The 25,758-nt window shown below is 43.8% G+C and overlaps 1 protein-coding gene across 1 annotated transcript in view; it reads right to left on the bottom strand.

The window, feature by feature from the left end:
• Positions 1 to 25,758, bottom strand: part of ttn.2 (titin, tandem duplicate 2) — a 234,276-nt gene that overhangs the window by 205,149 nt on the left and 3,369 nt on the right. The window contains exons 3-37 of the mRNA XM_078286142.1: positions 24,991 to 25,278; positions 24,228 to 24,310; positions 23,098 to 23,312; positions 22,533 to 22,608; positions 22,225 to 22,374; positions 21,636 to 21,749; positions 20,467 to 20,823; positions 17,868 to 18,104; positions 17,648 to 17,761; positions 16,413 to 16,661; positions 15,991 to 16,047; positions 15,020 to 15,278; positions 14,471 to 14,540; positions 14,093 to 14,290; positions 13,804 to 13,946; positions 13,441 to 13,595; positions 13,096 to 13,323; positions 11,695 to 11,936; positions 11,374 to 11,606; positions 11,120 to 11,284; positions 10,843 to 11,011; positions 9,015 to 10,705; positions 8,577 to 8,858; positions 8,200 to 8,466; positions 7,772 to 8,044; positions 7,208 to 7,471; positions 6,275 to 6,535; positions 5,633 to 5,893; positions 4,898 to 5,161; positions 3,844 to 4,104; positions 3,255 to 3,515; positions 2,804 to 3,064; positions 1,806 to 1,950; positions 1,385 to 1,553; positions 818 to 1,049 (exon numbers count right to left, since the gene is read on the bottom strand). Of these exons, the coding sequence (XP_078142268.1) occupies positions 818 to 1,049; positions 1,385 to 1,553; positions 1,806 to 1,950; positions 2,804 to 3,064; positions 3,255 to 3,515; positions 3,844 to 4,104; positions 4,898 to 5,161; positions 5,633 to 5,893; positions 6,275 to 6,535; positions 7,208 to 7,471; positions 7,772 to 8,044; positions 8,200 to 8,466; positions 8,577 to 8,858; positions 9,015 to 10,705; positions 10,843 to 11,011; positions 11,120 to 11,284; positions 11,374 to 11,606; positions 11,695 to 11,936; positions 13,096 to 13,323; positions 13,441 to 13,595; positions 13,804 to 13,946; positions 14,093 to 14,290; positions 14,471 to 14,540; positions 15,020 to 15,278; positions 15,991 to 16,047; positions 16,413 to 16,661; positions 17,648 to 17,761; positions 17,868 to 18,104; positions 20,467 to 20,823; positions 21,636 to 21,749; positions 22,225 to 22,374; positions 22,533 to 22,608; positions 23,098 to 23,312; positions 24,228 to 24,310; positions 24,991 to 25,278 (8,694 nt within the window). The remainder of the gene's footprint in view (positions 1 to 817; positions 1,050 to 1,384; positions 1,554 to 1,805; positions 1,951 to 2,803; positions 3,065 to 3,254; positions 3,516 to 3,843; positions 4,105 to 4,897; positions 5,162 to 5,632; positions 5,894 to 6,274; positions 6,536 to 7,207; positions 7,472 to 7,771; positions 8,045 to 8,199; positions 8,467 to 8,576; positions 8,859 to 9,014; positions 10,706 to 10,842; positions 11,012 to 11,119; positions 11,285 to 11,373; positions 11,607 to 11,694; positions 11,937 to 13,095; positions 13,324 to 13,440; positions 13,596 to 13,803; positions 13,947 to 14,092; positions 14,291 to 14,470; positions 14,541 to 15,019; positions 15,279 to 15,990; positions 16,048 to 16,412; positions 16,662 to 17,647; positions 17,762 to 17,867; positions 18,105 to 20,466; positions 20,824 to 21,635; positions 21,750 to 22,224; positions 22,375 to 22,532; positions 22,609 to 23,097; positions 23,313 to 24,227; positions 24,311 to 24,990; positions 25,279 to 25,758) is intronic.

Below are 25,758 nucleotides of genomic sequence, written 5' to 3'. Positions count from 1 at the left end.
ACAGTGTCTGTGATGGGAGGCGACCGCTTGATAACCACTGACATACTGGAGCTGCTGCTATTTTCAAGGCTAAATATCCAGCGGCCAATAATTAGCTGCCTCACGCTTTTCCATTAACAGACAGAAAGTCAAAGTAAACTTGAATTCTATTTGGCCCTAAACAGACTGTGGGGACGGACTATGAATCTGGTACATCCGTCCAGATATACTGGATGCCACTGATTGGATTTTGACTAAACTTCTGGGAATAATGCGAGTCACTGCTCCTTTCCAGCATCTTCAGAATGACACTGATTGGTCTAAGGGGGGCGCTGCAACGTTTGTTTAATTATCTGAACATCATGTACAATATCGAGGACACCGCAGATCAGATGTTCAGGAAACTTAAGGGAATAACGCCTCTTATTGCTCCGCTTCAGTGTTTTCAAACTTGCACTGATCGGCCTGAGGGGGGCGCTGCAACGTTTGTTTAACTGTCTGTACGTCAATCAAGAAGCATGAGGCAACACATGTTCTACTTATTGCCACAACTGTGCATCATACCACATGTTTACTGTTTACTTGTTTGTGTTTTGACGGGGTCAAAGCCTGGGTTGTGCATCAATTTAAATTTTCTAAATAAATATGTTTGCATCTTAAGTTGTGTCTCTCTTGATTGAACTTTAAAAGATACAGAGTGAAAAGAAAGACGAGAGAAACAGCAGGTGAAGTACAAATATGAGCCGGCTTCAGATCACGAGCACAGGTCGTGTCTCATTCCTGCAAATAAAGTCGACAATCTGCATCAACACCAAAACCCGCATGGGATCTGACTCACTGTTGACCCGCAGATGCATGGTGCTTCTGTTCTTGCCGGCGATGAAGGTGTACTCGCCGGCGTCGCTCCTGTAGGTCTCAGAGATGGTCAGGCGGTGGAGCTTCCTGATGGTCACGTAGTTGAACCTCTGCTCCACTGAGAACTGGATCTCCACTCCGTTCCTCATCCAGCGACCCTCCACATCGTCCTCGTTCACCTCGAACTCAAACGTCGCTCTTTGTTTCTCGACCACCTGGAAGAGAGGAGTGGTGTTTTAGTGTCTCTGCTTTAGAATTATGAACTTCAAATCTGCGAATCTCCATCTGAAAAGTGTATTTTTAACGTAAAATATTTTGTTCAAGTTTTCATCAGAACCACACATGAATTCACCTCTCTCATATGTTTTTTAAAGTTTAAATCACTGCATTTCTCCATGTAAGTACTTTTAAATTTCATAACACATGATGGATTGAGCACTTATTTCCAGCTCATGGGATTTATTTTAACAGTGTGAATCCATGCATGCCTCAATCTCAAGGCCTGCACAACATGTTGAATGTGATATTTTGCGGTTCCGGTCCGTCTCACCGTGATTTCCCTCTCGGCGGGTTCGGTGATCCTGATGTCGCGTCCCTCCACAGTCAGCTGGGCCTTGGACACGCTGGACCCGGCCACCACCGAGTACTGACCGGCGTCTGACATGCGAACCGTCTGGATCATCAGCCGGTGAACGAACTTCTCTGCTGTCACGATGTATCTGCACACACACAGCGGTCAGTTTGACGTGTTTACATTTAGATTTCATTAAAGAAATACGTAACATTTATTTAGCTGTTGAAAGCAGAGCGAGGAAACTGCCTCGAGTCCAGAAGAAAACATTTCAAAAATCACCACAAACCTTGTAGAAGAATTATGTATTGTTTATTTAAAGTGTGAAATTAACACTTATGGGGGTGGACTGATAGAAACAGTGGTGAGCTAAATGAACTCTGATGATTTGTCTCTGTACCTTTCCTCAGTCATGTCCAGCTCCTGTCCGTCTTTCATCCACATCACTTGGATGTTTGGCTCAGAAACTTCACATTCAAAAATCGCCTTCTTCTTCTCCGTTATCTTGATGTCTTTGATTTTCTTGGTGAATTCAATCACTCGAGCTGAAACAAACAAACAGCAATCAAACCAGTGAAAGAGCTAAATATGGAAAATGTCTTCATCATCATCATCAAAACTTGAGAAAAGATGAAACGTTAATGATCCTCGTGGGGAAATGGTTTTGTTGCAGCCATGAATTATAGGATACAACAAAGAAAAACAGAATAAAAAGAATAGAAACTGTCAATTACTCTCAGCATCGCTTTTCCAAGTCCTTTATCCCCTCTGCTGTCCGGCTGCTCAATACCTTATAGCACTTTTTTGTTTGTGTGCATTACATTTATTTATTTATTCCATTTTTATTTATTAACAGAGCTAGGAGGTCTCACACATAGCTGCCCCCCCCCCCCCCCCCTTTTTTTTTTTTTTTACTCTATGTATGTACATGTATTGTGAGTATTGTTAGGTGTTGCTGCGAGCTGTCATATGCAATTGCCCTTTTAGGGATTAATAAAGTTGTCTTGAAACTTGAATCTTAAATTTTGAATTACAACACTAGAACACATTAAGTAGACACGCATTAAATATATGAATTTACAGCAGGTATGCAGGCTGTCAACAGGGTTTCTACACAGGTTCACTTTCAAAATTCCAGACTTTTTCCAGACTTTAATCTAGTTTAGTCTATAGATGATTATTCTTCTTCAGAGAAAATATCAGAATATGTGAGATGACGAGTCTAAAATGCTAATGTACTATTATGAATTGCGGGACAGTACAACAATATTTTACAGTTATTTTTCAAACTTTCCAAGACATATCAAGACCTGGAAAGTTTCTTTTAACAAACATTTCCAAACGGAAGCAAAATTTACTGAAATACAGAAAAGAAAAATATGTCCGACATGAAGTTACCTTCCACAAACAGGTTGGCTGCGGTGGCGGCGGAGCCGGCCACAAACTTGTACTCTCCTCCGTCTCCAAAGTGAACGTTGCGGATGGTGAGGGAGTGAGTCAGCTGCCGGCTGCGGACCTGGCACCGGTCCGAAGACTTGATCTCCACGCCGTTCTTCAGCCACTTGTAGGTGATTCCCTCGTAGTTGACCGTCACCTCGAAGGTGATGGTGTCTCTCTCCTGGGCGTTCAGGTCCTTCAGCATGGAGGTGATCAGGATCGCTGAGGACAGGAGAGTTCATCATAAACATACATAACATACATACTGGACCGGAACAGTTGTCTTGTTGCCTGTCTACTAGTTTGGAGGAAAAGTTACAGGCAGCCGGTCAGGGGCCTGTTTGATACAGAGCCGTTGTTTTGCGTTTGTATTGTTTCTCACAGAGTGACGACAGAGTGAAGGTGAACTTACGGGTAACAGTGAGCGTTGCAGAGACTCTGTCGTTTCCACAGATAAAAGTATACTCTGCAGAGTCGTTCCTGCTGGTGTTCATGATCTTGAGCTGGTGCAGTTTTCCCTGAACCACGATCCTGAACTTCTCACTCATCTCGATCTCCACTCCGTCCTTCAGCCAGGTAGACGGGACGTTGAAATGGGAAACTTCACACTCGAAAGTGGCCACTTGGGTCTCTGGGACTTTCAGGCTCTTCAGGGGCTTGGTGACACGCAGAGCTGGAGAGATTAAATCAATTCAGTTAGGTCAGGAATATTTTAATGCTGAAAAAATATTGTATTTTTATTTGTCTGTTTAACAGGGACAGTAGACCGGTTCATTAACTCCCCCAGAGTTAACACAGTGCTACTTTTCATCTGTCCTCCCCAGAATTAATAAGAATGATTTTATTATTTCATTTTTTCATATTTCATTAATTTAAACTATTTTCTCCTAATCATCTCCTTTGATTGATACTATCTATGATAACTGTTTATCATGATCATTTGAGAATGGTTGAATTATTAATATGTACTTTATATAAAATGATAATTAGGCGATGCGTACCCTCCACGGTGAGCACGGCGCTGCACTGCAGGTGTCCGACCACGGCGGTGTATTCTCCTGCGTTGCTGCTGCTGACGTTCTGGAGGATCAGCTTGTGGGCTTTCCTCTCCGTCAGGATCTTACACTTGTCGCTCGGCTTCAGCTCCACGTTGTTGAACATCCAGCGGACGGGGATGTCGTCGTGCGACAGGCTGAGCTCGAAGGAGGCCGTGGCGTCCAGCAGTGACGTCACATCCTTGATCTTCTTCACTATCTTGATTGCTGTCAAAACAGACATTTGAATCTTAGATGGTGAGATCAGGCGGAGAAGAACAGCTGCTACGGCTAAAAGGTAAAAAGGTGGAAAACAACAAAGGGCCAAATTGGCCAAAATACTGAGCAAAATACTGGGAGGAGGGAAACCGCTTGTAATGCATGAAGTCAGAAAATGTATTCAAGCTTCACATCGTTAACATCGCTGCTGCCTGAGGAAGAGTCTGAGCTCGAAACACGCTGTCAAGTGTGTGTAAGCCAGTGATAAGAGACACAGCTCTCCATTTGTTGTGATGTTAAGCTTGAATTAATCTTCTTAACTTTCTGCATTAGAAGTGGTTTCCCTCCTCCCATTAATTTGCCCATTATTATTATTAAAATGACAATCACTGTCATCATGATTATTGTTCCATGATTTAAGGAACAAAATTGTTTTACTGCACTTTTGGCATTTTTGTCTTTTTTTTTTTTTTTTTTTTTCAAATACAGCTACTATTCTGAATGAAACATGATGGTGCAATGTTGCAAATATTCCAATGTTCTCTGAGTGAAACTTAAAAGTGCGATATACAATTATACACAGTTAATTGTGCAGATTCCTCATGTCGGAGCTTGCAAAACTGTAATGACGTCACTAATGCTTCAAAAATTTCTCCCACCGACAGTAATCTTGTCATGGAAACTCACTTTTTTCTGAACGTAACAAGAGACTGGTCACTGACAAGAAATGGAGATCAAGACCAAAATACAAAACTACAAAATACAAATACAATACAAAGCAAAACTAAACTGCTGTACTTACTCTCCACGTTCAGCCTGGCGTTGGCAGACAGTTTTCCCAGCTTGAAGGAGTAGACGGACTCGTCGTGTGTGTTGCAGTTCTTCACCTTCAGGGTGTGGACCATGCCGTCGGAGATGATCTCGTACTTGTCGCTGTTCTGCAGTTCCACTCCGTTCTTGATCCACTGGGATCCTTTGACGTTGGTGTGGGTCAGCTCCAGGGTGAACACCGCCTCCTGGGTCTCCGTCACCGTCTGGTTCCTCAGCGTCTTCTTGATCTTCACCGCTACAACAGGAAAACTTCAATCAGTTCAGCGGTTCAAAGATTAATTTCCAAGACGCTCATATCCACTGTCGGTTCTGTTGATCATTTCTTTCTTTTCTTTTAGTTTCTCTAAAATATAAAGGATCATGACTGTAAAATTGTTAAAGTTTTTAGCCTTTAAAAAGTATTAATGTATCATTTTGTAAGACAAGGTGTCACTTTTTTAAAATGGTGGAATTTTGGAAGGTGACTTAATTTCTCCATTGATGAAACTACTATGTAATAATAATGACAACATTTGAAACTTTGACTCATTTTTCTAATAATAAATAAACAAAACTAGTTAGCCATTAGTTGTGTGAAATTAGTATGAACAAGGTATTGTTGATGTGCCAGTACAGAAACATTTTCCTGCTGTGTGTAGTGTCTAGTGAAGACAAATAACAGACTAAACTTCAAACTGTCGCGGTCAGCCCGGAAGGCGGTACCTACCCTCCACCCTGAGGTTGGCGGTGGTCTTGGAGTTCGCCACCTGGTAGGTGTATTCTCCGACGTCCTGCGGTCTGGTGATGACGATGACGAGGCGTCTGACGGCGCCCTTCACCTCGCTCACCACGTTCTCGTTGAAGTCGACGGTGTGGCCGTCCTTCAGCCACTTGCCTTCGGCGTTGGCGTTGGCGACTTCACACTCCAGCTCCGCCGTCTGCGACTCGGCCACCGTCACGTCCTGCAGGGGCCGGGTGATGGCTCCGCCTGGTGGCAGCACAAGGAAACAGCTCAGTTTGTTTTAGGTTTTGGGCCGGCAGTGCGGCCGCCACGACTGCTGATGGACAGGAGGACAGTATCTCTAACCACTAGGCCACTCTGCCGCCATTAGGGGGAATTCAATGGGAGATTCAAGGCAATTTCTCGGTAGATTTAAGGGAATTTGAGCCAATTTTTAGTAGAAATTGACAAGAGCCTTGGGGGAAGTCAAAAGATTTGGGGGTATATTGAGGGGAATACAAAACATTTTCGGGGCTTTTAGAGTCTCATCCCTCTCGTTGCTTAAATATGGTTTCAAAGTAGTTGTAGGTGTAATTTTATATTCCAAAAATTGTATAACTCACAATGCTTTAAAGGTACTGAACTTACCAGAGACAGTGAGCTTAGCGCTGGACGTCTTTTCACCGGCGTGGAAGGTGTACTCGCCCTCCTCGTCCTTCATGGTGTCAATAATAGTCAGAGTGTGAACCTTCCCCTTGGACTCCATCTTGTATTTGGGACCGGCTTTGAGCTGCTGGCTCTTGAAGGTCCAGACTGGATCGATGCCGGGGTGAGAAACCTCAACCTGGAAGGTGACGTTCTGGGACTCCGAGCACACCTTGTCCTCCATGTGCCTCACTATGTGCACCTCTGTAGAAACAACAACGTGGTTTTTAGGAGAACAAAATACATCAAACAGTGAATCATAGTGAATTTGTGAATGGCTGCTAAATTCCAATCAGTTTGTGACTCTAAAAATAGGTAGGGCCACCTGGAAACAGATTTTGGATTGAGTAACAGTACAATAACATTAATTAATGTAATTATATTATTTTATATTAATTATTTGAATTAGGCTTGGGCTGATATTCAATAATATTGAATACTGGGATATTTCGCAAATATTACAATATTTTCCGCGTATCAAATAACCCTAACGCAACAAATATAAGGTATATAAGCTATACAATGATAGTTGCAGTGAAAATTTTGTCCTTTTCTTTCAAGTGGGTTCCCTTTTCCACAATCAGCCCATTTTACTGGAAATAGCAGGAATGAGCAAATTACACAAATTGACCATTGTTTTTGCTTAAATAGTAAGATCAAATTTCTAGGCTATTAATAATAATAACTAGTAGTGGTATTAGTAGTATTACCGTAGTAGTAGTATTATTATTAATAGTCTAGAAATTTGATGTAATTTAGAAGAAATACAATTTTTAAAAAAAGAAAAGGAACAAACCCAGACAAAAAAAAAAGAAAAATTTGGTGACCCTGGTGAATTCCTACACTTAGATTAAATCAAATTGGACAGACTCTTACTCTCGACAGACAGGCTGCAGCTGGTGTCGACTTTGCCGACCACCAGTTTGTAGCGTCCTTCATCGGAGGCGAAGGTCCTGGCGAAGACCAGGCGCTGCTTGGCTCCCTTTGCCACCATCTGGATTCTGTCACTGGGCATCAGCAGCTTGTCGTTGTGGTACCATTTGACTGAGCTGATATCCTGAGCTGAGATCTTGGCCTCCAGAACAGCCTTGGTGCCCTCAACGGAGGATATGTCCTTCAGTGGTACTACGATATCAATGGCTGTGAGGAAAGGGAGAACAAAGATGATGATAGATAACAGAAAATGTAAAGTTTCAAAATATTCTAGCGGTACTAATCAGAGATGCTTCCCCTATCTGTCTGTTAAGCGTTAGCAAAGACAAAATATATAGTAACAGTCTGGTATGCAGGGAAATGTTATGTTGGCTGTCTTGTTGACTTGTACTGTTTATACTGGTGCCAACAAAAATTTCCATGTAATTGCCCAATGTTACCGGCTGCATAATATTCTTAGTGATTAAAATGTGGTGTTATGTTTCGTAGTCAAATCTGGTCTCGTACTTTGAACGTTGAGTTTGCCAGAAGTGGAGATGTCCTGGGCAGGAACGACGAAGGAGTAGGAAGCAGCGTCTTCTCTGCTGACGTTCTCTACCAGCAGCTTGTGAACCAGCTTGTCGATAATGATGTGGACGCGGTCCGAGGCGGAGATGGCCTGGCCATTCTTCATCCAGGTTCCTTCAACGTTCTCCTGGGAGAACCTGACCTCCAGCTGAGCGATGTCTCCCTCACAGACGGTCAGGTCAGTCAGTGGCTGCATCAGGGTCACAGGACGCACTGCAGGAACAGAGACACAGTTCATCACCATGGACGCTGCTGCGCACTGTCCTTTCTTCCCATTACACAACCATGACTTAGAAGCAACTTACAGCAAACATTCAGAGAACTAATGACAGGTTATAACAGTCATGAGATCAATTCAAATTGCTTACATTTCATCTTCAGGGATCCGCTGGTCCTCAGATCTCCACATACAAAGGTATATTTTCCCTGGTCCTCCTTCTTGACATCCTTGACAGACAGGGTGTGTCTTCCACGGCGGGAGGACATGACGTATTTACTGCTGGGAGACAGCTCCTTCTCTCCGAAGTACCAGGTTCCCTCAGCGTCCTCACGAGACAACTCAACCTCAAACTCTCCAGAGTAGGTCTCTGGCACCTCAATGTTCTCCAAGTGCTTGATGAGATCCAGGGCAGCACCTGGATGCAGATCAATGTTAGGAACCACCATCCCACACCATTATCTACCAATCTATCAATCACAGAGACTTAAGACTAACAGACAGAAAGACAACTGATGTAAAGATCACCTTCTACATGGAGCCTTGAGCTAGTCCTGACACTCTCGTCATCTACAACCACGCAGCTGTATTCTGCATCATCCTTCAATTCAATGATCAGCACAGACAGGAAGTGAACCTTTCTGTCAGAGTGCATCCTGTATTTGTCTCCAGAGAAGATCTCCGCATTGTTCTTCAGCCATTTGACCTTAACGAAAGGCTCGTTGGTCTCACACTCAAAGGTCACCATAGTGTCCTTCTCCTTGGCATTGGCATCCTCCAGGTTTTGGGTGAAGTTAATTGCTGCCTTGGCTGCAATGAGAAAATAACGTGAGACTTTGAAATACTTTGGGACAAAAACCATAGAGCATGTTGCTGGTGAGAAAACGGGACTTAATTTTCATAAGCATGATGTTAAAAACAGACAAAAGAATGAACACCCAACATACTGGCATAAAGTGACCATACCTTGCACCAGCAGGAAGGCATGGCTTGAGGCCTCCCCGGCAATATTCATGGCCTTAACCATGATGCTAGCAGAATCCTCCGCTGTGACATCTCTGATCACCAATTCACATACATGGTCTTCAGGCCAGTACCAGTAAATACGGTCAGACTTGTCCAGCTGAATGCCGTTCTTGAACCACTGGCACTCAGGTTCTGGTCTGCCGACCACTCTGACTCGAAAACGAACCTCATCCATCGGAGTAACGGTCTTGCTTGCAATACGCTCCAGGATTTTAGGAGCTTCCATGCTGGGGGAGAGCTGGATCCTATCTGGTTTGATTGTGGGGATGGTCACTTTGCCCTGTTCCTCCAACCTCTTCCTCTCAGCCTCTTCTTTCTCCTTCAGGTGATGAAGCAGCTCCTCTTTTGTCTTCTTCAGCAAATCCTCATAAGAGTCATCCTTCTTGCGAGACTTGAACTCCACCGCAGTGATGGACTCGTAATAGCCTTCCTCTGTCCTGCGCTTAAATTTGCTCTTCAGCTCGTCTGACTCCTCTGAGGTTTTCTCATGAACGATTCTCTGGGTCTTCCTCAGCTTAACAACTTCCCTGTCTTGTGCGGTCTCACCGGGTCTGTCAACCTTCACAACATCAAATCCAATTCTGCCGGTTTCTTGTGAGGTCTCTGCAGCCTTCTGTTCTGGAGCACGACGAAGGACTGACCTAAAGTCTTCTCTCTGTTGGATCTCCAGCTTCACGGTGTGCTCAGCTGTGCCCAAAGGATTATCTGCAACAACCCTGACCTCTCCTGAATCATAGGACTTGATATCAACAATCTCCAGGTAATAAATACCATCATAACGAAGTCTATATCTCTTGCTTTTGCGAATAAGTTGTCCGTTGAGGTACCAGTTAACCTTGGGTGTTGGATAACCAGTCACTCTGCAACGGAATCGTGCAACGTCACCTTCCAGCACTCTGGCTGGTTCGGGAACCAGGACAATCTCAGGTTTAGTCTTCTCAGTCTCCTCATCTGCACCGACTCCTGCAGGTCCTCCCTCATGAGCCATGCGCTCCATCTCATCTATTCTGTGTGCTCTGCCTTCAGGAAGTTGTGATTCCTCAACAAGGCCCTTCTCGTCCTTGACAATCAGGGTGGCTGAGGTCTGGTCAACTCCAAACTTGTTAGTAGCTCTGCAGGTGATAACACCGCTGTCTCTAGCATAAGCAACTTCATAGTCAAGACTGCAGTAGCCGAATTCATTGACCATGCGCAGCCTGTTAGCTGCTGCCAGAGGTTTGCCATCATGCAGCCACTCTACTACCATAGTGGGATCACCAATAGGGGTCAGTCTGCACTCAAAATGAGCTGGGCCAAAACGCTTCATTCTGACAGAGGTCAGCTTCTTCTTGAACTGAGGTTTCTGCTGCTTCTCTTTGTCATAAAGGTCTCCCTCCTCCCACTGCTCTTGACCATAACGGAGATGAAGGGGCTCCAACTCTGGAGCTGCAATCTCCTTCGCCTTGTAGGTTCCTTTGGGAATAATGAGCCTCCTCTCTGCTTGAGGTGCAGTGAAGTCCACCTCAACATTGACTCTGCAGCGAGTGGTATCTCTTCCAGCCTTGTTGATGGCTGTAGCTGTGTACCAGGCACTGTCAGAACCTGCAGTGGAAGGGATCTGGAATTTGGCTTCTCCTTTAGTGCCTTCAATCCTGGAATAGACATTTGGATTGATTTATCAGGACAATTTTCCATTTTTGACAGTCCCCGAACGTTTTTACATGTTTGATTAACATTATTATAAAGCCATTGAAACAAAATACATTCATAGTCAAAACGAAATACGTACTTGATATGTGGATGCTTATGTGGGGTGATAATGTCACTGTTCTTCAGCCAGACGATGTCGGGGATGGGGTTTCCAATGGCCTTGACAGCCAACTCAACCAGAGTGCCCTGTTTAACACTGATGTTCTTCAGCTTATCAATAAACTGAGGACGCACCAGGCTTTCTCGAGCTGTAGATGGTGAAATACATTACTGGTCAAGATAGGGTGACATATACCACATGAGCATTTTGCTTGAAATTACAAGTCCAATATGATAGATTTGTGACACGGTCTTACCATCAACAGTGAGAGTTACGGAGATAGAGGTCTTTCCAGCTCTGTTCTGAGCAATAACTGTCCACTCTCCAGAGTCTTGTGGCATGGCTGGCACTATGATCAGAGACTGAGTCCCATCCTCTTTAACCACTATCTTGTGGGTGTAGTCACTAACCACTTGTTGTCCTGAGAAGAGGTTAAAAAGTTTTTACTAGAAGGGAGAAAGATATATATGATAAGTATGTCTAGAGTCTTAGAGCTTGTTTCCAGCTTACCATTGTGGAACCAGTATGTGTCAGGCATCGGTCTGCCAACAACCTTCAGGTCAAACCTAGCAGTCTGCCCCTCAGAGCATTTGCTTGAGGAAGGCTTCATGACGAACACAGGCTTGTAGAGTCTCTCCAGCTGAGCCTCATCTGTCTCATCAAGCCTGCGAGCGGGAGAGCGTCCGGGCGAACGGCTGGAAGAACGGCCGGGCGAGCGGCTCAGAGAACGAGGAGATGTGGACCTGAGAAAATATCAGTCATCAGTACCAAGGTGTTTATAGTGGTTAAGCATTAGATGTATTTATCAGTCCTGAGTACACAGAATCCCACCTGATCCTCTGCATGGCTGGCTGGGGTGTGTATCTCTGAGCTGTTGCTGCTCCGGACGGCTCCACATAGAGCTTCCCAGAGCTGACAGCATTTCCCTTCATGTTGCTGGCGAAGGCGGTGTAAACGCCCTCATCCTCTGGCAGCACCACAGGCAGACGCAGGCTGGCTCTACCATCCTGAAGAACCTCCATCTGGTAGCGCCCGCCGTGCCTGATACGGTTGCCATCTTTGTACCACGCAATCTGGCAAAAGACAAAATGTAATTGTAAGATCATTGTGCATCCAAATGTGTTATTGCAAACGCTATTTTACAATAAATGGCATTTACAAAACTGTACTTGGCAATCATCAATGAATTCGCAGACTTGATCGGGAAGACTAAATTCTAGATTGACTTTAAATTCTGGACTATACAACACTAAACATCTCAGCTACAGACCCTACTAAAGGACTTTTCGCTTTTTCTTCAATAAAGCAAACTTCTCCATTATGCAAAGTAACTGCTCCACTGGGTACAATTAAGATGATATGTCTGTGTAGATTCATTTCAGTCATCCAGGTAGTAAGATGTCCAAAAAATAAAAACAAAATCCACTGGACTTAAAACTGAAGAGTTGAAGACGTTTCAGCCAAGAGACTTCATCATTTCTCCTGAGCGGTCAGGAATTCCCCGCCATTTAACCTTTGGTGATTCACACCATGAAGGTAATGTCCCTAATAGAGGGGGGGAGACTGCGACATCGCTTGTCCGCTACATAAAACGCCATCATAAAATATTTACCTCGGCAGTTCAGAAACACGCCAGCTTACTCCCATTCACAACCTGGAGGTTCACACCAATTCATACCTCCACTCATGTGATTCTAATGACTCCTACATGACTGTCACGTGACTCTAATGACTACCACATGACAGTCATGTGACAGTCAACAACTTTCAAGTGACTTCATGGTGTGAATCACCACAGAGGTTGAATGCCGGGGAATTCCCCACCAGTCAGTAGAACTCCTGTACGTAGATCCTAAGTAGATCCTGACCTGACCACTAAGTAGAACTGATGAAGCCTCTCGGCAAAACGTCTTCAACTCTCCAATTTTAAGTCCAGTGGATTTTGTTTTTATTTTCTGAACAATTAAGCTGATAGATATTAATGGACTGGCTATAACTTTTCAAACCTAATGGCAGCCAAACCTTGGGTGCCTTCAAGAAAGGCCCATCAAATCAAATTATCTGATCTGTCTTTTATTTCTACTTAAGCCTGCCATTTTAGTTCAACGAATACAGCAATAAAGGATAGCCTATTGTATCAATTTTCACACAAGTTAACAGAAACCTATTTCTGCAAAAGAATGCATTTTGACAAAACTTCTACTGGTACACTCTACATTTTCAGCTCAGTACCTTGGGCAGTGGCGTTCCTGCCATCTTGCAGTGGAAAGTGACGCCCATTCCCTCCATGATCCTGTAGTTTTTGACTGGAGTGTCGAAGGCTGGCTGCACGACCTCATGCTCTGCTGCAGTCACCATCAGTTCTCCATCCTCTGTCACGATCTCTCTGTAGGTAATCTTAATGATACGGAGCTCAATCTCCTGGATGATCCTCTCTTCAAAGGCAGAAATGTGGAATTCCTGAAAAAAAGTTACGTTGCGTTTAACGTTAAAGTTTAATCAATGAATACTGAGAATTTTGCATAACCTTGGTCGCACACGGCTGTAACCAAAAGACGTAATTTTGTTAGAAAGTACCGTTTCTGAAACAAAGCTCATGGGGGTCGTCACCCTCCTCTGTTCCAGCTCATACTGACTCACGACCACAGTGGGCTCCTGCACCACCATCGTCGTCGTTGTCACTTCAGTTTTATACGTCACGTCATGCAGCTTCATGTAGGCTTCGTATTCCTCTGTAAACACAAACACAGAAATACTGTGAGCCACAGGTCAAAAAACTGCTTTTCTTAGAATATTCAATACATCCACAGGTCCCTATTCAGTTGGCTCATTATGGTGATAAATACGACTGATTTCTAACAATTTTCTAAAAAAACGCCTTTCTGAAGCTAAACCTTTGAAGATACAATCCCTAGATTGAGAGATGGATGAATGACGTACCTTCTTCCAGCAGGCTGGCGGAGGCTGAGGCTTCTCCAAGCTGGTTCTTGGCGAAGACGGAGTATTCTCCAGCATCATCAGCGAAGGTCATGGAGATCTCCAACCTGCATTCTCCAGTCTCTTTCTTGTAGGCAACTTTGTATCTGATGAAAAAAAAACACTCAAATATTGAAACATTTGTCTGAGATCAGGTTGACCCAGGTGGTTCCAACTTGTCTGTGAATATGACAGATGCCAAATGTCCCATGTGAGCGCCGCCTGACAGAAACAAGCTGATGGGAAAGTCTACCTGTATCCAGTAGTGAGCGGCACACCGCTCTTCTTCCAGATGATGTGAGGTTTGGGGCTTCCTCCGATCTGGCAGTCGAAGACGACACTTCCTCCCTCCACCAGCTTCTGGACGCTGGGCTTCCTGATGAAGAAGGGAGCGGCGGTCTCTCCAGTAATCACCTCCGTCATAGCCTGCTCCTTTGTCTCTACGGCAACACTGAAGTGACATCACACCAATAGTTAGAGCAAATAGAGATGGTCAAATGTTTAACACATGTAATGATGTTTGTTTAGGACTATACAGAGATCTATAATACCTTCTATATGAAAACAGCATCATTGAGCGACTTTAACAAATGGTGTTAAACAGTTTAATGTATCAGACTTTGCAACTCACGTTTTTTCTTGTGTGATTCCGATTTCAGTGACTGTCATGGTTTCTTCTCTACTCTCAATTTCTTCTGATACTAGAAGGGAGAATCAAGGTTGTTAAAACACATACACCTTAATAAACCTACAATATTCTCTACTCAGTTACACTTCAACCAGTTCCTATAGCAGATGTTGCTGCTTATTAAAGGAGTATAAAACTACTCACCAACTCACTGTTTTCAGCAATGTTCATGACAATTTTATGATGAAACACATCCATCCTGGTCATAATCTTATCAATACATCACATAATCTGTGCATTATCCCATCTTACTGTCACCAACTAGTGGCTGAAAAACCTTTGACTCAATAGTGTCATTTTGGTGGTTTACTGAATTTTGCACTTTTCAAAATTTGCATTTTTCAAAATGGTGCAGTAGGCAGAAAAAGTGTATGATGACCCTTTAATATTAATTTCATGTCAAGAGAAATAACGCTTCCAGCTTTTATATGACAGAGTAGATCAGGTTTTCGTTGAGATTAGATTTCTTCAGTTAAAGGCTGCTGCCGTTACCTTTGACCAGCAGGTAGCAGGACGTGCTGACGGTTCCCGCCTCGCTGGTGGCGGTGCAGGTGAAGCGGCCGCTGTCTTCGGCGAAGGCCTCGCGGATCACCAGGCGGGCGAATCCGCTCTCGTAGCTGATCTGGAAGTCGATGGAGCTCTCGATCTGGTAGTCCTCTCTGAACCACATGATGACCGGAGCAGGGTGACCGCTGATCTGGCACTGCAGCGTCACGGACTCGCCCTCCGTCACGGTCACGTTCTTCAGGCTCTGCAAAATGCGAACAGTTTTCACACAGCTGGAAAGACCAGGATGCACTTCTTCACTTCTTCTCTACAACAGGATGCATCATTTTCAACACATCTGTGTTTAGTTTGGGATAACATACATTTGTTTTACTTTTCAATACAATATACTTTATGTCAATAGAAACATGTGCTGAGTCATTATGTGTTGTAATTACCACATGTACTGAAAAGAAACAGCAGTGTGTGTTGAAAATGTGTTTGTTCTTTCTTCATTAATGCGCTTTTCTCTCTTACTCTGTATGTTTTTATGAATGCTTATATTTGTAAGTTTTACTTGTGTGTTATTTGTATGTTTTGTTGGTGTGTTTCATTTTGTATCAATTAGTGTGTTTTTAAGAAGAGCAGCTCAATTGGGCTAAAAGAGATCCTAATAAAAATGATGTGATAGGGGATATCCAATAATAATAATACTTCTAATAACTTTATTTATATAGCACTGTTCAAAACAAAGTTACAAAGTGCTTTACAGAGACAAGTAAGTAAAACAGAGGTAATAAAATCAAACAAAAGCACAGGAAAGAGAAATAAAAAAGGCAGAAAAACAATTTGACCAGAGCTGATAGTAGTCAACAAAAGGCAAAACAATACAACAAGGCCCAATAAAAGCCAATAATAATTATTCCAGTAGTTATATTCTGAAGGATGGAAAGCATAAGCAGACAGGAAGTACTCACAGCAATAAGAGTAGGAGGAACGACAGGCTCCTGCGCCGGCGCCGGCACCGCAGCCCCCTCCTGAGGACACATCAACAAGGTCAAACATCATCATACAACCTTTTCTCTTTTCAGCGGGGCGAACAGTAAGGATGGAGGGATGGAAGCCAGTTAGAACAGATAAAACCCTGCAGAGACAAACTGTCACCACAGAACAAGAAGACAGAGGGGTGAAGGCGAAGAGATGAAGACAGGAAGAGTAGAAGAAGAAGAAGAGGGAGGTGAGCCAGGCGGCCACTTCTTCATGAGGCGGGTGAGCGCTGAGGTAAAGAGACGTCTGATTGGCTGTGGCGTTACGGTGAAGAGGAGGTTTTAACCAATGGGCACGCAGGTGACAGTCCACACAGGGTTAAAAGGGGAAGGGAGAACCAGAGAGAACCAACCTGAGGCTCCCAGTCCTCAAACTCCTCCTCACTCACTGCGTACGCCCCCCCTGGCTGTAACTGACTGTCATAGCGAGTCTGATATCTGGGGTCTTTAAAGGGAGGGGGGGGGGGCTCCGGAGTCACTCTCATCTCCAGAATTTTACGAGAAGGACTGGGAGACTTGACCGGCTTGATGATCTTTCTAGTGGCAGAGGGAGAGGAAAGCTCTTTCTGCAGAGAGGCGATAGCAGAGCCTGACCTGGAAACCTGACCAACCCAAGGAGAACAGCGTTACCATCAAACCAGAACAAAAATCAACAATCCACGGCTTCGTTTAGCTGGGGATTAGTGAGGAGATGGTGGGAACTGAATCTCATGGAAAGTGGGAATTATCTCATGGAAATTAGTTTTGGGTGAAAATATTGAAGAATATTCCAAGATAAGAACATATATATATATATATATATATATATATATATATGAAAAATATTTTCATTTTTTTTTTTTAAAAAGAAAAGAAAATATGATGCAGAGGTGTGACCAAGTCAACTTCACTCGAGTCCCAAAGTCAGTCTCTGGTCTTGAGGCTCAAGTCAAGTCTCAAGTTTAAATGTAGATCACCAAGTCCAGTCCATGTCATTAATGTCAAGTCTCAAGTCTAAATGTAGAACAGCAAGTCAAGTCAGAACAAATCAAGAGTCCAGTATCAATTTAATATCTTAAAGAAAACTAAATATCTAGGACTTTTCAATGCAATATGGTTTTAATAGGATAAAAACTTGGTAAGAGCATCATGAGTTTGATTTCTATAATCAGTTTCAACTTCAATAAATTCAATCATTCCATACAAATTCAGAAAACAATTTCAATTCAGTCGTCTGCTGGAACAAATCTCATCACTTTCAATCTAAGTCATTTACACAAACACAAGATCTCAAGTCAAGACTTTAGAAACCTTTTCAAGTCAGTACAAGTCAGAGTCAAGTCCCAAGTATTATCTTCATACATCAATTCAAATCAAGTCAAAACTGTGACTCGAGTTCAAGTCATGTGGCCCAAGTCCAAGTCATGTGACTCAAGTCCCCACCTCTGCTGTGATGTAATGTGCTAGGATGGCTGACAGTGTAATGAGGTGAATTCAAAGTGCAGCACACCACATAAGAAAACAGTGGAGACCGTGTGTTAGGATGTGTGTATGTTAAAGATGAAATGAATGTTTTGTTGACTCCCATCTGCCTGTTGCCTGTCCTTACCTCATAGCTAGGATCAGGTTTAGGGACAGAAACTTTAGAAACTGTGAAATGTGGAACTGGGGACGGAGCGAGACCAGTGTCCACATGGAGGGAGCTTTCTGTCGTTCTCTGTATCTAGAGTAACCAACAGAGTTTAAGGTTGAGTGGTTAAAAAGAGAGTCAGACCTCATCACATCAGACCTCAAATCTTCTCAGTATGAATGAAACAAACTCCTCCAACCTGGCGGACCTGGACTGTGTGCTGCTCTGCGGTCGGAGCGACAGTTGGCATTTCAACAGGCAGCGTTTTCTTTGCAACATGTATCTCTGCAGCGGCGGCGGCCTGCTGCCTTAACTCCGCCTCTACAGCCTCCTCTTCAGCCCGACCGCCCTCCACATGCACGGGCTGACGGACACGAGCGAGGTCGACGGCGGCCACCACTGTGGCCACCGCCCCGGCTCTTTTCCCTCCCCCAGCCTGGAGACAACGAACAGCGGGTTGGATACAGCACATAGATCTCAGGACATCCATGGCACAAAGTAAGCAGAAACTCTACCAAAACCCAAAGCTAGAAACTGAAATACTTCACAAAATAATATACACAACAGATCAGCAAAAGAATGGTGGTTGTTCCCATGAAAATCATCATCACTGAACATATGGAAGCATGCATCGTGCAGCATTAAACCTGAAACATGCAGCTGTCTCTGGTTATGACTCATGCAGAGAGAAGATGCACTCTGTCCTGGTTGTGATTTCTTCATAAGGAGCAGATACAGCAGGGCTGGAGGTCAAAGGTGAAGGAGAGCGGGTGTGAAGTTCAGCGATGGATGATGTGATCTAACGGTGACAGTTAGACTAAAAAGGCTAGAGAGTGTCTCAGTAAATGTTAACCTGACAGACTGTGATCAGTGTTGTGATGTTATCTACAGAGAGGTGATGTGGTTTACATGCACACTAATAATTCGATCTTAACCTGATTAAGGCAACACTCCGACTACTGAAACTGTCATGTAAATGCTTCTATCTGATTATCTTAAAGTCACAATGAAACAGCATTTTGAAAGCATCTTGCTGCCTGAATGTGATGTATTTCCTGTTGAAACAGGATGTTGGGGCGGGACATAACACAGTGACGGATCATTCAAAAGTGTAAACCAATGGGAGATCAGTTAAGCTGGGGACACAATAATAAGCGACAATGAAAAGATTGAGCAGCACACATTTAACAACTGAAATTTGCAGATTTTCAGTCTTTTTTCAGTTTTTTCCTTCGTCTGTCTTTCATTGACTAAAGAAAATTCCTGTTACGATTTGAGGCTTTGAAGAACTCACAACACAGGATTACGCAAAGACTAAAATCAAACATGTTTGACGTTGCCGACTAGGATCATAGGAGAGAGATTTGAGTCTTTCACTCCCACACACATAACGATTACAGCTGCGACTATACAGTGCAACACTGAACTACTCTGAACCACCCTGGACAACCCTGGACTACCCTGAACTACCCTGAACTACCCTGAACTACCCGAACTACCCTGGACTACCCTGGACTACCCTGGACTACATTGAACTACCCTGGACTACCCTGAACTACCCTGGACTACCCCGAACTATCCCGAACTACCCTGGACTACCCTGAACTACCCCAGACTACCCTGCACTACCCTGAACTACCCTGAACTACCTGAACTACCCCGGACTATCCTAAACTACCTTGGACTACCTTGGACTACCCCAGACTACCCTGAAATATCCTGGACTACAATGAACTACCCCGGACTACCCTTAACTACTACACCGAACTACTCCCCTGAACTACCCTGGACTACCCTGAACTACCCTGAACTACTCTGGACTACCCTGAACTATCCAGGACTACCCTGACCTACCCTGGACTACCGGAACTACCCCAGACTACCCTCAACTACCCTCAACTACATCTCCGGAACTACTACCCTGAACTACTCCCCTGAACTACCCTGGACTACCCTGAACTACCCTAAACTACTCTCAACTACCCTGGACTACCCTAAACTATCCAGGACTACCCAGGACTACCCTGACCTACCCTGGACTACCGGAACTACCCTGGACTACCCTGATCTACCTTGGACTACCCCAGACTACCCTCAACTACCCTCAACTACATCTCCGGAACTACTATCCTGAACTACTACCCTGAACTACCCTGGACTACCCTGAACTACTTCGGACTACCCTGAACTACCCTGAACTACCCCGGACTACCCTTAACTACTACCCTGAACTACCCTGAACTACTACCCTGAACTACCCTGAACTACTCCAGACTACCCTGAACTACTATTCTGAACTACCCTGGACTACCCCAGACTACCCCAGATTACCCCGGACTACCCCGGACTACCGCAGACACAGTGTAATCTGTCCCCAGCTTTAGGGAGAGAAAGGCAGTTTTATTTGATGGGAGGGACTGTTCAAAAATCTGTGATGGTTTTATAGGGAGCCGAAGCGGAAGTGGACTACCGGGTAACTAGGTGTGTTACCCAGTTAACACACCTACTGTAGATTTCTGCTCAATCTTCCCATTAATTGGGGCAGGTAAACTCCTCAGTCAGATTTTCAGTCAGACTCAGTCTGTCAGTTTTTTTCAAACTGTGCAGGTCAAAAGTGTACTTACAAACATGGGCAAACATGGATCAGTGCATATAGGCCGGCGATGTAAATCCTGTTACTACCATCCCAAAATCCTAATCAAAGTATTGCCTTAATCTGCTTTATCCTAGTAATCAGAGTATTGGTGTGCAGGTAAAAACACTCAGTGAGGGTTCGACTGATCTGCATCTCCATCTACCTGCTCCTCCTCTGAGGTCTGAAGCAGATGCACTGAGGAGGAGGAGGAGTCCAGATGGGGGAGTCTGTGCTCCTCAGTGTAAAGTGCATCTGTTTTCCTCTGCAGGACAGCGCTGTGGGGCGGAGCTAGCTCCGACTGCAGGAAGGCTGTGGTCTCTCTCTGCAGGGTCGATGTCTGAATCACTGTTTCTCTGTGTTTGTCTGAGTGTGGAGCAGCTGGCTGTCTGCGCAGACCGGCTGTTTCTGTGTGTTGGTCTGTCTGTCTGCGCAGATCGGCTGCATCTGCATGCAGGACGGCCCTGTGTGTCTCTGAGTGTCTCTTCCCAGCAGAGGAAACCTCTGCAGCTGCTGCTGAGCTCTGCACAACAGGAGCAGGACAGACAGTTTACCTGCACTGTGAGGACGCTCAGTATGGATGATCACAAAGGAAGAGTTTGGCTCCAAACTGAGACATCCACCAATGAACTCCCTGCTATTCTTCCAAAATGGACATGTAGTGTTTTGGAAATGAACTCTTTATTCGAACTAGATAGAAGAGAAATATGGACCTATACATCATGTTGACACATGATAGACATGCTGTATACTCCTGGATAATTATAAACACAGGCATAAAGGTAAAGAGACTGCAAATAAAGGCTGTTTCAATATAAGAGGGGATCTTACTTCAGAATTAAATCAAGCATAATTAATAGCTGGATTTGCAATAAATATCATATATCAGAATCAGAATCACTTTGATCGCCAAATAAAAATACAGGAATTTGTCTTGGTGGCATTGGCACATCTTGAAACAATAAACATTATTAATAAATAAATTTGTGACATTTGAATACAATGAAAGTTTTTTTATTATGTGCAATTTAATTTATAGGCCAGAAATTGGGCTCAGCACCAGAAAATCATGTTAGGAGTCACCACTCTGAGAAAATGATTATAGTTCATTTTGCGATTTTTCGATTTCTTTTTTTTTTTGGGATTAATTGTGCAGACCTAATCCCCATTAAAGTTAATTAAGGCTCAATAAAGTTTCATCTACTCTATCTCAGTAGTCTTATCTTATGTTTCTGTGCCCGTGCCACCAAGACAAATAAATAAAGTGAATAAAGTGATGGGGATACAGCTGCTGAGGAGGTTCCAGGTTTCCAGGTGCAGTTATTTGTAGTGTACCTGCTGTGCGGACAGCGCGGCCTCGGCCTCAGGCGGCCCTCGGCTGCGAGCCTGATCCACAGCCGCCACCACGGTCGCCACCGCCATGCTCCTGTCATCCTGGGAAACATGCTCCTGACGCACCACAGCAGGTCAGGTCAGTCCACACATCAAGTCAAACACATTCACATCTAACAGGCAGAGCCGGACCCAAATACTGGTTCACTGCATAGCAGCTGGTTAGTTTAGTTATGGTGCTATATACTGATTCATTATTCAATATGCATTCATTAAATATTGCTGCAATCATATCATTCAGATTTAAAGGAGAATTCCATTATTTTGAGTCAAATCATCACAAGCAATTTAAGTCTGAAACAGAAAAGCCATCCCAGAAACAGTGGAATTCCCCTTTAACTAATCTGCAGGCTTCAAAAACACATTCAGTTAGTCCAACATTCATCTTCACTCATCTTGTAGAATCACAAAATCTCAAACACCAGATTGCCACTGGAGGGCAGCAGAGTCCCAAAACTCCCCAGACACTTTCACCACTGTACCGAATCACCCCCCTCCCCCCTCCCCCCTCCCCCAGAGGCCCCTCCCTCACCTCTCTGCCGGCGCTGACTTGCTGCTCCCAGTGGCGCTCCATGTGCAGCTGGGTGGCTGAACTGGTCAGACTGGTCATACTGGTGTAGCTGCTCTCTGCTGTGTAGTCTCCCTGCTTCCAGGGGGGCAGGACCTCCGGAGAGGCAGAGACCTGGGGGAGGGGGGGGGGGGGGCGAGTGATGAGGATGATGATGATGATGATTATTACATTACAAGTAGTCCTGTGGTTTCTATTATACGTGGAGATTAAAGTGTCCTGACTCTGGAACTGATTCTAATTCTACATACAGGATGTAAATCAGTTCTCACCCGTTTCCTGGTCATGATGGGAGACTTGACCGGTCTGATGGGAGAGACGGACAGTCTGGTGGAGGGAGACACGGGTCTGCAGAGGAACAATACAACAATGTAATAATACAATACACAATGTAAATATATTATTTACATCTATGGATCTATGCATTTTCCATTTCTAAATTCTAGACTTCCAATCCTGACTTTTTTATTTTTGACTGGTCTGGAGGATGTTCAGTGTTCAGTATGGTGTGTGATGATAGAAGCTGGACAATATAACTGTTAATTAGTTATATACAGTACATACATACATAATACAGCTGAACATTATTCTGCACTATATGTCTATCCACTAGACCATGTCACTGTGTAGCTGAACAGTATACAGCTTCAGAAAGTGATCATTATATTTTAGACTGACTCATGAGCAGGTCGGGTTTCTCTGCCTGGCTCAAGGACACTTCAGCAGGACTGAACCTGTGACCTTCTGGTTACGGGACGGGCTCTCTGACCCGCCCCCGCCCCGCCGCCCCACGCTGAAGACCTTGAAATTCAGATTCCTTTTTTGTGCCGTGTGTACCTGACAGGAGTGGGAGTGGGAGCCTTGACGTGTCGGACGGGCGAAGGCGACTGATGCCGTCCTCCGGACACCTTGGACAGCAGGGAGGGGGGGGACTTGGAGGTGGGTTTGGGGGGAACCCGCGGGGGGGTTTTATGGGCCAAATGCTGAGTCATCATTCCTCCTTCCACATGCATCTCCATCATGGTGGTGGCCTGGAAACTGGCCTCCATCCTCTGACAGGAACACAGGCAGAGCGACAGATTTTAACTGATGATGGTCGATAAAACAAACTGAGGCTCAGCTGTCTATTAACATATCTCTTTTTTCAGATATACCTTTTAACCTTTAGTTATTCAGGGAGGGATATGCAATATAGATTAATATTTAGATAACTGAGTTGATGAAAGAATGGTACTGAATATTCACTGCTGAAACTAGCTAGCATGCTAACAATTTGGCTGTAATGATCGTTTATCGTGGAGATCTGGATTTTTTCTGAGATGATAGAAGATGATTTTGACCATGAAAGGGTCGTTCAAGTGTCTGTTTTTACATATGTCTATTTTGTCTATGTCTATTTTGTATACTACTTATTACACATTATCTGTTTTAACATATATCTATTTCGGATGGAGAATGAGAGCTTTTAATTGAAAATGGCCAACTGAAGCAAAGGTGGAAAATATCCAAGTATACAGTTTTACCTTTCTTCAATTTTAATTCAAAAATATAAACAGTTCAATAGAGATAAACTAGGAGATAAACTGTTCCAGTTGTGATGACTGATTAAAATAATAACTAAGGAATAATGATCAAAACTAAGTATTTTCTGTAGAAAGAGATAAACTGTTTCAATTTTAAAATTTCATACATTTTCCAGACTTTAATTTCTTGAATTGATGATTTTAGTGTTCAGTGTGATTTACAGCAACAAATGTCACAGCATATGAGATGACGAGGGTCTAAAACCACAGAAAAGATGTAAGTGTATGTATACTGGGACAGTACAGCAATATTTTCCCATGGCAATTTCCAAACTTATCAAGACCTGGAAATGACCAAATTCTTTTTTCCTGAGTTTCCAGACATTTCCAGACCCGCAGGAAGCCTGACTCTATGAGAACCTGTCAGGGGTTTTGAAGTCTCACCCGCTCTACTCTGGACTGGGAAGTCGCCATCTGAGATGTGGACACAACGGTCTTGGTTTTCTTAGCAGGAACAGCTTCCTCACCTGCAGCAAACACACCAGCACATCCACATTCATCTGGATTCATTTGACTTTTTATTCTTTGTGTGTCTACCTGGTTAACTAAAGAGAAGAAGTAAAAAGATGAAGATAGAAAGTCAAATTTAGACCATTCAGACTGGTGCTTCTACCTAAAACCAACAGAATGTGGGAAGTGAAGATGTAGACCAAGGATGTTTTTTCATTGTCATTATTTTTTATTTAACATTTATTCAACCAGGTTAGTCCCACTGAGATTAAGAATCTCTTTTTCTTGACCAGGTCTCCCTTGTAAAAGAGATTCCTATTCTCAATGGGACTAAAGAATATCATTAATAGGAAACAAACTCAACTATAAGATCACAAATTATTTAACCAACCAACAACAGGTATGAACATGGGAGTAAATAACAAGTGTTATTATTTTTATTATTATTTATTTATTTTATTTATATGCTTTATTATTACCCTTACTTACCTATTTTGTCTTTCTTTCTTTCTTTTTAATGTCATTCTATGAGTTGATAATGTCATTTTACCTGACAAATTATGTATTTTTTGTGTTTTATGTGAAGCACATTGAATTTGCCTTGTGTATGAAATGTGCTATATAAATAAAGTTTGCCTTGCCTAATGCAGTGTGTAGATACACACACACACACACACACACAGTCCATGTATCTTACCCTGAACCAGCAGTTCAGCAGTCGAGGTCGCCCGTCCGCTGCTGTTTGTAGCATTTACAGAATATGTCCCAGAATCCTCTGGGAAGGCTTCGGCGATCAACAAACTGTAAAGGTCTCCTTCTTGGAGGATCCTGAAGTCGGGGGAGCTCTGTATCTCGGCTCCCTCTCTGTAGAACTTCACCACAGGTGTAGGGATTCCTGTCACACGAACATCCAGTCTCACTTGGCTTCCCTGTCTCACGCTGGAGCTCTGGAGTCTCTGGAGGAAGTTCGGCGGCGCCGTCTCCGCTGGAAACACAGAGCGGAGTTCAGCCTGGTTTTCAGTTTGGGGTTTTACCGTCCAGCACAAAGAAAACAGGGGAGGAACTCTGGATCGGCCCGGTCCGGCTCACGCACAATATCTCAGACGCCGCTGACCGGATTTTGGCTACACTTTGGGGAAAGATGCGTCTCATTGCTCCGTTCCAGTGTTTTCAAAATCACACTGATCGGCCTAAAGGGGGCGCTGCAACGTTTGTTTAATTGTCTGTCCGTCACGCACAATATCTACAACGCTGCTGATCAGATTTTCACAAAACTTTCGGGTAAAGATGAGCCTCGTTGCTCCATTTAGGCATTTTTAAAGTTGCGCTGATTGGCCTGAGGGGGGCGCTGCAATGTTTGATTACTTGTTACTGATTGGCCCAAAGGGGGACTGCATCATCGTAGTGTAAACAACATGTTTGCTTGTTTGAGATTAAACTTTAATAGTCTGTGGGGAAATTAGAT

The sequence above is a fragment of the Centroberyx gerrardi genome, chromosome 10, assembly GCF_048128805.1.
Source record: "Centroberyx gerrardi isolate f3 chromosome 10, fCenGer3.hap1.cur.20231027, whole genome shotgun sequence".
In the NCBI taxonomy this organism is placed as follows: domain Eukaryota; kingdom Metazoa; phylum Chordata; class Actinopteri; order Beryciformes; family Berycidae; genus Centroberyx; species Centroberyx gerrardi.
This window is presented reverse-complemented; position numbering and strand designations above follow the sequence as displayed.